Raw genomic sequence first — 13,302 nt, 5'->3', positions numbered from 1 at the left:
AACTACCACACACCTTCACACTGTAAGTAACAGTAAGTAACTGTAAGCAACCTTGTAAGCAGAACAGTAAGCAGCCCACCAGTCCTCAGGCACAAAATGGCTCCCCAACTCCCCAGATCCAATGACCTCCAGGTATCTCGGCACAAGGCAACCATGGAAACCCCTGCTTGTAATAAAACCATCTTCTTCATTTCCTACAGGAGTGTAATGGAGATAGATAACCTTTTAACATGAGCATCATATATCTCATAACTCTGTTCCTGCATTGTCTGTTATCAGAGCACCATTAAAACTGACTTCTGCTCAGAAGATTCAGGAAACTACACTCCCATCCACAGAAAGAAAATAAGCACTTAACCTAGGCAGTAGGAAACCTTCCTGCTCTGTTCCTGCAGTAGCTGAAGACTGAAAATGGACGGGGGAAAGAAGAGCAGTGTGAGAAATACCTCCAATTAAAATTTCAGAGACGGCCAAATAGAGTGAAACAAAGAACTTTATTAACAGTGTGCTGGGTGCACCTAACTCAGGACTTGGTTCGAGCACACCCCAAATGGGAGGGATGAGCCCTTTTAAAACCCTTCGATTTGCATAAGCACTCCCTCGCTCCTCCCATGCCGGGCCTCTCTCTTTTCTTCTTTAAAAGGTGATCTTTGCCTTCTGGTGCGGTTCATTGGTTGTCCTCATCCACCTATCAGGTTGTTTCCCTGCCGCTGGCTGCATGGTTCCCTGACAGGGAGCCCAGGCTGGTCTCACCACCTTATATTCTTCCTGGCTTTCCTTCCCACTGTAGCAGTAAGCAAGCAGAACTGTAAGTAACAATAAGTAGCAGTAAGCAGGCAGAACTATAAGCAGCAGTAGGCAACAATTAGCAGCAATAGGTAACCTCAAGCAGAACTATGTGTAGCAGGTAGGCAGCAGCAATAAGCAACTTCAAGCAGAACCACAAGCAGTCCACCAGTCCCCAACCACAAAATGGCTCCCCAGTCCTTTAAACAAAATTGCCCCCAGGTGCCCCGGCACAAGGTAGCCCCTGCTTGTAATAAAACCGTCTTAATTATTTCCCACAGCAGGAAGGGAAACATGCTGACTGAAGTACTGACTTCTTTGTTCTGTTTAGAGGATTTTGACTACCCTTTGGCACTGCTCCCTTTAACAAAGAGGTTTATATGTGAGGGCATTTATATGGCCATTTAGAAAGGCTAAATAAAGAAAAAACAAACCAAACCAAAACCAAACTAACAAAAATTAAAAACCCGCAAAAGAAGCTAGACAGTTCTTTTGGCGTACAAAACACTATGATTGTTCCTCAGGTTTGAAGCTAAGTGTCTCTGATACTGGGCATGATGCTTAACCATCACACAGATCTTTGTTCCTTCTACATGACTGATGCAGTTGCATAATGGGTCTAGCAGTCATTTATGTGGGAGGCAGGCTAGTTCTGGACATAACAACTATATCACTGGCACACGGTGTCTCAAGTCGGTCTCACAAAGTTCCAACCACCTTAAACAGAATACCAAAAATCACCAGAAGCAGTGGCAGAATCTGGAAAAAGCTGCTTCTGGCAGATCGGGTGGTACCAGGATATCTCCCTAAATATCTTGTGGACAGATGCTCTTTGACTAAGTGAGCACTTAGGAGCAGTCACATTGCAGGCAGAGGCAGAGTAATTGTGGTTCCTACAGGACACTATATGAAGTATTTGCATGTGAAGGTTTAACTGTTTCTTATGGATAGTTAATACAATTGTTACTCTTTTTTCTCCTCAGTGCATTGCAATGGGGCAAGTAGAGGCCATAGAGATTTTCATTGAAGGAAATTACGTATCTGACAGTACTCTCTGTGCAAACACATTGTCAATTTTAAAGGTAAAGGGAAAGGCTTTAGAGTCTTTACTTTTGCAGTACTCTTCACTTTGAGGTTAGTATAACCTTTGTTTTGGCATATGAAAGAAAAACAAGTCAAGCTATGAAAAAACAAAATGAGAAAAATAACACAATGTGCAAACCTGTGGTCTGACTTCACTTTTAGAAGCAGGTGCTGTATGAACGTGTGACTGCACTTTCTGAGTGCAGGGGCTACTGCCTGAAATAAAGCTGTGAGACATTACTCAACCCAAGAAGCACAGGAAAGGAGTGTGAGAGTAGTGAGTGATAAGACAAAACTGAGTCTCTCTGACACTGTCTTCACTTGACACTGACACTTGACTGGAGCTATATTATTTTCCATACACTATCATTGCACTGGGGAAACACATTTCAGAGCCATCCATCAATTCCAAGTGTGTAAGTACACATTAAAATCCAGGAAATTGAGTTTTGGGTCTTTGGGGACCTAATACAGGATCAATAACTACCACAAGTGCAACCCTGCCTTCCTACCCCAGGAAACCCATACCAGATAGGCAGGGTTGGAACAGACCTTGACATCACTCCAGAAGGAACCAAAAGCTGGCACAGCCTATGTGACCACTGGGCTAGGCATCCTCTTCTTTTTTTTGGAGATCTTTCTGGGAAAACATATGATTGCCTTAAGCTCTTGGTAATCTGCCTGTTTTTTAATTAGTAGATCACTTCAAATGAAACTGCAAAAGAATTTATGTCTTTGGAAAGTTCACCAAGCTTCAATCAAAGGAAATTAAAATACATGAATTATTGCAGAAACAACTGCTTCGCATTAGCTCTGCAATGATTTAGGGAGAACAAATGGTATCATGCCTGTGTATAAGGACAATCTATGACAATAAAATCCCACAAGGGAAGTGACACACTGAAACTGCATGGCAGCATCAGAGCAAATGTTTAGTTCTATATCTAGTCCAGCTTTTATGTGCATTATACTTTTTTTGTTAAGGATGACTATGTGTTTCCAGTACTTTACTGGAAACACAGGGAAACACAGGAGAACATGGAAAATGTGGAAAACAAAAACAGAGAAAGTACAGATCCACGTTGGGTGGTGAGAAAAGACTGGTGGGGAAGTGGAAATGAAGAGGAAAAGTCAGGGAAGAAGCCAAGGGGAGAAATGAAACTTAGTCAATATCTAAAGCACAATAAGATTACCAACAGTTTCTCAAGACAAGTCACTAAAGATCATGAGACACTTTGTGTAAAAGCCACACTTTTCATAACACAGTTTCTGTAGGCTGATGTTCTAGAAGTAAGCTTCTTATTTTTTATCACCCATATACATTGACACATATTATAGTGAGATGCTATTTGGGGAACCCATTAGTCTGTCCCATCTCTAAGTAGAATATGCTTCTTTTTGGACAAACTAACATCACTTCAGCAACTAAGGGCACTCCATGATCAGCTAAATGAAAAACAGAGTACTATCAAAAGCTAACAGGAAGCAGGAGAGAGATGTTCTGATAGCAGAAAGCAAAGGATGAGGTCAGCCAGGTAAAAGGTCAGGGCTGCCTGCCAAACCTGTGTGGACTGACACCTGAGCCCATTATGGACTGCAGGGTTATTGCTGTGTATACCTGTAGAAGCATAGTGAATTGGCTCAGATTGGCATACTGGGGAGGGAAAAGCATATTCATTGCACCAAATATTCAGGAAGGTCAGCTGAGAGTCAGTCTGGAAGCCAGGTAGATGGTGTTGATCCTGATTTCACATAAAGCCCTGGCAAAATCATGGCCATGAACACAGTGCCAAGCCTCTGTAGTATGCAGGGAGTTGGACATCTAGGATTTAATGCACTTCTTTTTGGAGATCTACATCTTTGAACTAGCATACTTTCCCTATGTTAGGGTAAGAAAATGTGGTTCCTGCCAAGACTTTCTTCCCACAAGCCTGTAATTAAGCAGCTTATGATTCTGTCAAATTGCCATTCCTCACCTAAATCAGGGATTTATGCACACCCAGGCTTCCCAGACCCTCAATAATAAGGCTTTTATGAAAAGCTGTACACTTGTGTCAAAATGAAGCGGTAGGGTTAAGTGATTATTTTCATCTGGAGACAGAGACAGAACATATGCCTGAAGCTGAATTTTGGGCTAGGCTTGCCCTGTTTCTTGGCAGGGTAGCTGCATTGGTGCATGCTGATTTGGCTATAGACCTTCTGCTGTCTTAGCTAGCTTAGAGATGAGCTGCTTCTGCATTCTGCAGGTAAGCTTCAGCACTTTGTTAATGTAACTTGGAAGAAAAAGTGTGATATTACAGAGCACTGACTAGAATAGCTTTCCCTTGGAAGACTTAAAAGGGTCATTTTCAAGCCTTTACAGTACTGTTATTTTATCCAAGAGATCACCTGTAGAAGAAAAAAAGTTTGCTTTGTAAAACCTCACAATAAACGGTATCCTAACCTTGGCATTTTGAAATAAATATATGCTCCCTATGCAAAAGTGGGAGAAGTAATCTCAGAGTAACTGTTGCATGGGGCAGTCTGGCAGCCTCTTGTAACTCAAAGGGAACATGGCTTAGAGACTTTGCTTCAGCAAAGTAGGTGAGAACAAATAGTAGGTGAGAACATAATGTAGGTGAGAACAAATAGTCCCACTCCTGCTTAGCAGAACACTTGGTATACTTAGCTTTAACCAAGTGCTTGTGTCCTCTTAAAGTCAAGCTTAACAATTTTTTGTAAACCTTTACCAGACAAAGCTTGTTTTTCTTACATTTACTTTTTACCATGTGCAATACCACTTCTTTCCAGCGGAGGGAAAACTTGTCCTTCTATTCTGCTTATTTTCCACTCTCCCTATAAGCTTTTCTGTTGGAACGTACTGACAGTAAACAAAGCATCGAGAAATCATGTTTACATTAAGTAACTTATTTTGCAATGACTGGTACTAATTTGGAAAAACTTAAAGATGCGTAAGGGAAAAAAACATTTGTCTAGGAAGTCAATGTTTGTAAGGCTAAGGAGTGAGGGGGGACAGGACTGAGCAGTGTCTGTGTATCCTAATTTTATGTTCTTATTATTTTTACCTCTACCCCAATGGCTAATCACTGGTTATACTAATATAACTTGACTAGACTTTGCAGAGTGAGACAGGAAGATACTTGAATGCAGAAGCACATGAGCAGTAAAAGACTGCAGATGGGTAGAAGTAGAGTGTACGCAGTTTGGTATATTTAACCCTTGAGCACTGTCACCTTCATACTGCAATACCAGTAGAGGGAATCAAACACTGCTATTCAGTCTTTTGCTGGTTTTGGCTGGGGGGAGTGTGTGTGTTCTGATAAGGCATGCATCCTGATGTTGACACTGTAAAATAAGTATATTTTTCTGTTCTTTTAAGATCTGAAATTAGGGTTTTTCAGAGACCGACACTCAAATAATTTATACACTTATATGTTCTGAGAGTCATTCCTAATAAATCAACTAGTCTTTGACTTTTACCAACAATGAAAGTAGGTAGAAGTTCTTAGTGCATGCTAAAAAGCAAATACTACTTCAGAAATGCGTAACACACAAAGAAAGCAATGAATTCCAGCATTTTTGCCTCTCCAGAATGGAGAAACACAAGACTGTTTCACATTTCATTACTTTTTCTCCCAGACACACACTTCACTCTTCAACAGTTGTCTGTATGCAAACACCTAGATCAGAGGTCTAGTACTGCAATTGTCTTCAGGTATCCTCAAACTTGATTTGCATTTGAGATGTTTCTGCTTATGAAGATTTTAGACCTGACTGTTGTCAGAGAGGTGGGGGGGGGTGGGAGGGAGTGTCCCTAGGCATGGGTTCTCCTTGCTAAAGGAGGGACACGATAGCCCCTGTGGCATGTGCCCCAATCACTTGCATCGTCCAAGCAAGTCCATGGGCCTCAGCTCCATGCTGGCCCCGTCTCTCTGCTGTGATGGAGCTGCTTTGGCACAGGTGGGAAAAACTCCTTCCCCTCCTCACGTGCAGCAACACGCTGCACGCGGTAGGGTGCTGCTCCTGCAGGCCACAGCTCGGGTCGCCCATCACCAACTCCCGCACGGTGCAATCCTCCAGTGAAGAAAAACACAACTTGTGATGTAGCTCCCCTTGCCCAGCTCCCCTTCCGGGACGGCCGTGGTCAAAGGAGCCTCCGCAGCTGCAAGGGGACAAGAGCTCCTGCCAGCTACAGCGCTCCACTCCTGCTGTACGGCTGGGGAAGAGAAGGCAAAGCACGACAGCCCGCTCTGGCCCCACTCTCCTCGGGCCGTCCCGGGGGCGGGCCGCCGAGCCGAGCGGGCGGAGCGGAGCCCCAGAGGGGGCCGTCCTGCAGCACCGGGGCGGAGCCGCCACCCGCTTTATAAAGGCGAGCCGGGGAATTGCGCTCAGTTGTGAGCGGAGCGGTGGGGGAGCGGTGCGGGTTTATAGGAAAACGGCAGAGAGCGGTGGGAAGGGCACGGCGGGTGAAGCAGGGTAGAAGCAGACGGACAGGCAGGACGGACGGAGGCGAGGCGCGGTGATGGAGCTGCTACGGACTATCGCGCACACGCCGGGCGGCGGCGGTGCCAAGTGCTGCGAGGCAGCGGCGGGCAGGGCGGCTGGCGGCGAGTCGCGAAGGAAGAAGGCAGAGGAGCCGCACCAGCACGGCCACCCCGCCGCCGAGGTCTCCCGGATTATTACCGACCCCACGACGGGGAAGCGCTACTGCCGCGGCAAGGTGCTCGGAAAGGTAATGGCCGCGGCGGGCCCGGAGCCGTCCCGGGGCGGCGGCCGCTGAGTCCGGCTCGCCGCCCTTCTCAGCGGGGAGGGCGCTCTCCTGTCCCTGCGGGGCTGCGCTTCCCCTGCAAGCGGGAGTGAGCCGACCTGCTGCCCCCGACCTGCTCGGTCCGAGCGCCCTTCCTGCCCCCGATTCGTCTCTGCCTCGAAATACTAGCGGGATCGTGCCTTCGGCTCGGGCGAGCCCGCGGGAATGACTTAGGTGTTGCATGCGGGGAGTGGGGAGCGCGAACCTTCCGATAGGTGATGAACCCCGGACCTGTCCTTAGCAAATTGCCCTTTGCGAAGGAAGTTGCCCTGCTTGACTAATACATGAGCTGGTGAATGACTAAGTGTAGGAATGCTTTCATACCTGCTCTAATTGCCTTTTTCTCCTGTGTCTTTCTAGGGTGGATTTGCCAAGTGTTATGAGATGACAGATTTAACAACAAATAAAGTTTATGCTGCAAAAATCATTCCTCACAGCAGAGTATCAAAACCTCATCAAAGGGAGAAGGTGTGTATGCATGAGTGCTTTTGTTTCTCTCCAACTCTTGGTGTGCTGGATTGCCTAGCCCTTTCCCTGAAATGGTTCTGATAGAGCTAGTCTGCTCAACGTTGTGGAAGTAAGGCTAACACTTTTTTTTGTTCACCCTCTCTTGTCTTTTCAGATTGATAAAGAGATTGAGCTGCACAGAATGCTTAATCATAGACATGTTGTGCAGTTTTACCATTATTTTGAAGACAGAGAGAATATTTACATTCTTCTGGAATACTGCAGTAGAAGGGTGAGCATCAACCAGGAAAAATTCAGTATTTACTTACATGGAATCTGCAACTAATTTATATCTGTGATGTGTAAAAGGTATTTTTTGTGACTTTAGTTGTTGTTTCTCCATGTATTAATTTACTTTTACTTAAGGAGAATCTTGTGCATGAATGTTCAATGACATTTCTACCTTTGTTTTTCCTCTGCAGTCAATGGCTCACATCTTAAAAGCAAGGAAGGTATTGACAGAACCAGAAGTACGATACTACCTCAGGCAAATTGTGTCAGGGCTAAAGTATCTTCACGAACAGGAAATCTTACACAGGGATCTTAAACTAGGTAAGTTCTGCACATTGCCAACTTCAAAACACACTCCTCCAGCCCTGTCAGCATTATACCATTTACCCTTGTATGCTGATAACTTAATTAGTAGAATCAGTGCAGTCTGTCTTTACAGTGGAAACATGGAGTGCTTAAGGGATGACACTAAGCATTCCTAATGAAAAAAAAAAAAATCTTGGCTAGCTTCTGGCTTTGAACAAAGTATGACTCAGCACCTGTGGCAAATGCATTACTACGTTGCAAGTAATGGACTAACTGGTATTTCTCTGTCTACTAGGTAACTTCTTCATCAATGAGAACATGGAACTGAAACTGGGTGACTTCGGCTTGGCAGCTAGACTGGAACCACTAGAGCACAGAAGAAGGTAGGAGCATCAAAACTGTGTAGTCTAGTAGTAAATGAAACCAAATTCAGTTAGAAAGGAAAAGTCCTATTCCATAGCAAAAATGAATTATTTCTGAGATTAAGACTTTAGCTTCTAGAAAATGGGCTGCTATGCTTTGACTTCTGCTGTTGAGTAGTAGCAAATGCCAGAGGCTGGGTGTACTGACTGACAAATAGCACAGGCATGAGTCTGTCCCTCCTGTATCATAAAAGCACAATGGGAAACACATATGCTATCAAAGTTCCTACAGCTCCTCTTTAGGTGTTTCTTAAATTCGTGTCTGAACTTGAGAGGAAAACCTGCTGTATGAAAAATAGCTTCTCTCCTCTTTCTGTTGGAAATACTAACCAGCTCTGTGGCCTCTTTGATTTTTTTCAGAACAATATGTGGCACACCAAATTACCTCTCTCCAGAAGTCCTCAACAAACAAGGGCATGGCTGTGAATCTGATATCTGGGCCTTAGGCTGTGTAATGTAAGTACTTCACTGCCTTTGAAATGAAATATTTCTATCACTGGCTTAGGCTTTTAAGAGTTCAAAGGGAATGCAGTACTGCATCCATTTGCAGCCCTCTATACATGTGTAGCCTAAGTACAGAAATTTCCTTTCATGTTAGGAGACAGATGAAGCCTTTTTTTTAGTTGTACATAAGTACTGTGGGTGTGTAAAATAAAATTATTTTCCTTTGCTTTTAAACAGGTACACAATGCTGTTGGGAAGACCCCCATTTGAGACTACAAATCTTAAAGAAACGTACAGATGTATAAGGGAAGCAAGATACAGCCTGCCTTCGTCTCTCTTGGCACCTGCAAAACACTTAATAGCTAGCATGTTGTCAAAAAACCCTGAAGATCGGCCCAGTTTAGATGAAATAATTCGACATGACTTCTTCTTACAGGTTTGTACTTTTTAGTGTTCTAGCTGAAGAAGTATCCACACAAAGATGCACTGTTCTAAAATTTTTTTCTGTTGCATTTCCACAGGGCTTTACACCCGATAGACTCTCTGCTAGCTGTTGTCACACCATTCCTGATTTCCATTTGTCAAGTCCTGCTAAAAATTTCTTCAAAAAAGCAGCTGCTGCTCTCTTTGGTGGTAAAAAGGATAAAGCCAGATACTTCGACACACATAGTAAGTGGATTGTAGTTAGACTTAAAACTTATCTCTATTGCATCAGTATTGTGTTGGTAATATACATCTATGAGATAGCGCTTCAGCACATATACTTGTCTCAGAGCTTCCCTGGGTTATTTTGACCTCTTTCTTCATAAGTATAGATGGTAGCCTGCCCACCCACGCCAGCTTACGTAAGTGAATGTTTCTTATGGCGTACTGACAATTTACATTGATCATCTGTTAGTTTGTACTGTTTATTGAAATTTATTCTCTTAGTAACTTGTGTATAATGGCATCACTCTTCTTGGAGACTGTTGCGTGTTTAGAAGAAGCTACTGAAGGGGGACGGTGTGCTTTCTGCAGCTAATTTGTTATGCTTTCTGTAACTGAACAACATTTCCAGATTCAGTGTGAAGTATCTTTTTCCTGTATTGCAGACAAACTAGCTAAAGAAGACGAAGAAATCTACAGGCTCAGGCATGATTTGAAGAAGACCTCAATAACTCAGCAGCCCCCCAAACACAGAACAGATGAGGTATATGCAAGTTCAGTTCAATTCAAATCCAGTAACAGTTGGGTGGAGTAGCTATAATTAAATTATATTTGACTTGAATATCAGAGCTGGGACTGTACACAGTATAATCAAGCTTAAATGATTAACTGAGGTGCTTTAAGAGGGCTTAACCAAGCATCACCAAGGTATGGTAGCCTTTGTAGGGAGACTATAAATTTTGTCTTTTGAGTAATTATAGTATCTGCCTAGACTCCATTGTTGGCTATGTGGTAACTTGTCTGCCAGGTGCTCTTTCTCAATATTCCAAATACAGGGCTTCAGTTCATGATTAACTAGGACTTCTTAAAAGAATAAATTGCTGAGATGTAGCTCTTGCCATTTGGTGTTCAGACCTGCACACAGCTGTTCCCTTGCTAGGACAGGAGAGCAGAGAACTGATTAATAGCCTGTGAGATGCAAATTGAAGATCTAAAGAATGGAAGGACCTGGCATGCTAGTCTAAGCTCAGTCTAACAGCAGCTCTTTGTACGTGCTGGAAACATTAATACTAGTTTCCCTATAATTTATCATTTGTTGAGAAATAGGAGAGCCATGCAAAACTTGTGCATAAGCCTTGCCTTGTGTTATGTTTCATGTTTATGCGTCTGACATCTCTTCTAGGAGATCCAGCCTCTTATCACAACAGTAGCAAAGCCAGGAGCATTGCCAGAAACTAAGCAGATTGGAGACTCTATTCGGATGATAGTCAGAGGAACTTTGGGAAGCTGCAGCAGTAGCAGTGAATGTAAATGCAACAATATATAATCTCTAATTCTGAATCACACTTTTATTTTCTTCATGCTTCTAACACTTGAAACAAACATCTGCTTTCATCACCTATTTTTTTATGCTTTAAATTTTACAGCCAAATTTTTGAAAAATTAAAATTGCAAAGCTAAGTGGTCTTGTCAGTCTAATATTTAATCATTCCTTTTCAGGTCTGGAAGACAGTACCATGGGAAGTGTTGCTGATACAGTCGCAAGGGTATTGCGAGGATGTCTGGAGAACATGCCAGAAGCAGACAGCATTCCCAAAGAACAGCTGACAGCATCCTTCCAGTGGGTTACAAAATGGGTGGACTACTCTAACAAGTATGGCTTTGGGTACCAGCTGTCAGACCACACTGTTGGTGTCCTTTTCAACAATGGGGTGCATATGAGCCTTCTGCCAGATAAAAAGTAAGAATCATTACAAAGCCAGCAACTCAGTATGGCAGTTTAAACATGAAATACTTGTTTTTCATCACTAACCTCTTTATTTTCTTCTCTTCCAGAACAGTGCACTACTATGCTGAGCTGGGCCAATGCTCTGTCTTCTCAACCACAGAGGCTCCTGAACAGTTCATTAGCCAAGTAACTGTACTGAAGTATTTCTCTCACTATATGGAGGAGAACCTCATGGATGTAAGTTCAGCACTTTCAGGGTCTTGAGCTGTAAAAATACACTAAATGTGAACGGAGTACTTAACACAGTCTGTTCCCTTTCCTAGGGAGGAGACTTGCCCAGCCTAACAGATGTACGCAGGCCTAGGCTTTATCTCTTACAGTGGCTCAAATCTGATAAAGCATTAATGATGCTCTTCAATGATGGCACGTTTCAAGTAAGTTTGGTAGCATCACTGTAGAAAATGTTTCTTGAAATACTTTAGCAATAAAACTGGCTAAGTCTCAAAATGAGAGGAGAAAGTATACAAACAGGAACTCACTTCTCTTTTGCAGGTGAATTTCTATCATGATCACACAAAAGTCATAATTTGCAATCAGAATGAGGAGTATCTCCTTACATACATCAATGAAGACAGGATGTCAACAACGTTTCATCTGACAACTCTTCTGGTTTCTGGATGTTCATTGGAACTAAAACACAGAATGGAATATGCTTTGAACATGCTGCTGCAGCGATATAACTGAAGGCACTGGCTCAGTTAAACCAAATGGACCCTCTTGTTCACTGTGAATCTACAGTGGAGATGATGGAGCAACTACTATACTGATAGATGTGTGGTGGTACGAAAACTTGACTGTCCTAGTGTGCTGGGCACACATCTATTGGAAGCCTAAACCTACTTTTGGACTAAACTATTGTGACAAGGAGTTCTTCGGATCATAATTTTCCTTCATGTGTGTTAAAGATATATTTGACTTGAACTCAGAGCAGAGTGTGTCTACTTGCTCTGTAAAAGAGCATCTCTGATGGATTAAAACTGTGAAATACACCTCTGGAAAGGCAGGGAAGGGAGAGCTCTGTTGTTGGGGATAATTGTAACAAGCAGCTTCTGGTTGCTTAACTGTGAACTACGGCCATACTTTTTTTTTCCCCTTTATTTTTCAAAAATACCTACACTTGTGGCTGGCAAAGTGCATTCCTTGTTAATTTTTTTTAATTTATTACAGCCTAAAGTGAAGTATTTATTACATGTTTTTTGGACCTTGGCATTTTAAATATCTGTTGGCAATAAAGAGAATGGAAATCTGAAGCAGCGTTCTCTGCTCTTTCTACACTATAACACAACATACTGTGCTTTTGAAGAACAAAAAATCTTGCAGGTTTGCTTTCTTTATGCTCTCTCTTAGAAGTCTGCTACAGCTCAGGGTATGGATGACAGGTGCTAATGCTGAAGACCTTGTCTGTTTCTATGCCCACTTGCACTCTGAACACTGCTGTTAATTCTAGCTGCACCCCTAAAGGAACTGCTCATGGATCTTGCTAGGGTAATGATGTAGGCCTTGACACTTAGTTATGGTCCTGGAGGCTAAAAACAAAAATATGGATTTCTCTGAAGTGCTACATCTCAGCATTTGTGTTTTTATACTGACTGAAAAGAACTTACTTCAGGATAATACTTGGTGCATGCAGTAGCTATGATAACGAGCTGTATAAGCTTTCTCTTCTACTTGCTGTGGAAACACTGCTCTTACCCACCAAGGGAGTGAGTATCCTGATACTTCCAAGGTACAATGGATTGACTATAGCTATCACTGCCCCTCTATTGTGCTTTACTGTGTCAAATGGTAAACCCAGTAAAGTAAATCAAAAGGGTGATAAGATTAAAGGGTGATTTAGTGTCAACTTTGGGCTTATTCTACCCAACTGATAACATTAAACAACCGCAAGTAAGATTCATGGTACGCAGTAAGTTTTCTGTAAAGTAGCTCAAAACAGCTGTGAACAACATAGGGATAGCCTGCTGTTTTCTGCCATCCCACTGCTACTAGTAATACACTTAAAAGAGTAATTGCTTTCCAAAACTGAAGGCAATGCCATTTGTCAGTTAAAACCATGCAAAGAGGTGAGACTGTGGAAGACTCATGACTTCATGTGAGGACAAAAGGTCTTACTTGTGGAGCTGGACTTCATTGTCTTTAGATACTACATAGCTCCTAGATATATGTAAGCACATAACAGTCTTCAAGTAACTTCTGATGCAACACTAAGTAGTGGCTCAGTGGCTTACTCGACCTAGAATGAAGGTCTGTTTTTAAATGCAGACATCAGTTGCCATCAGTGT

At 42.8% G+C, this 13,302-nt stretch overlaps 1 protein-coding gene and 1 long non-coding RNA gene across 3 annotated transcripts; one reads left to right on the top strand and one right to left on the bottom strand.

Moving 5' to 3' along the window:
• Window positions 1-475: 475 nt before the first annotated feature.
• LOC113943305 lies at window positions 476-1,603 on the bottom strand. The gene is made up of 2 exons (XR_003526278.1): window positions 884-1,603; window positions 476-784 (listed from the first exon to the last, which is right to left on the bottom strand). It is a non-coding gene; the product is annotated as an uncharacterized LOC113943305 (long non-coding RNA).
• Window positions 696-12,270, top strand: PLK2 (polo like kinase 2). 2 transcript variants are annotated; one of them, XM_027634908.1, is made up of 14 exons: window positions 696-808; window positions 7,037-7,144; window positions 7,299-7,415; window positions 7,606-7,735; window positions 8,016-8,103; window positions 8,503-8,598; window positions 8,824-9,022; window positions 9,108-9,255; window positions 9,678-9,775; window positions 10,415-10,538; window positions 10,732-10,972; window positions 11,068-11,197; window positions 11,284-11,394; window positions 11,513-12,270. In XM_027634908.1, exons 2-14 carry the CDS (start codon window positions 7,061-7,063, stop codon window positions 11,702-11,704), a joined length of 1,758 nt encoding a protein of 585 aa, XP_027490709.1. In that variant the 5' UTR covers window positions 696-808; window positions 7,037-7,060; the 3' UTR covers window positions 11,705-12,270. The 2 variants fall into 2 exon arrangements, with proteins under 2 accessions (XP_027490709.1, XP_027490707.1); XM_027634906.1 differs by lacking the exon at window positions 696-808 and adding an exon at window positions 6,285-6,601.
• The last annotated feature ends 1,032 nt before the right edge of the window (window positions 12,271-13,302 follow it).

Source organism: Corapipo altera, unplaced genomic scaffold (genome assembly GCF_003945725.1).
Source record: "Corapipo altera isolate COAL_440 unplaced genomic scaffold, ASM394572v1 61411, whole genome shotgun sequence".
In the NCBI taxonomy this organism is placed as follows: Eukaryota; Metazoa; Chordata; class Aves; order Passeriformes; family Pipridae; genus Corapipo; species Corapipo altera.
Note: the sequence above shows the minus strand (reverse complement) of the source record. Positions and strands in the feature narration are given on the sequence as shown.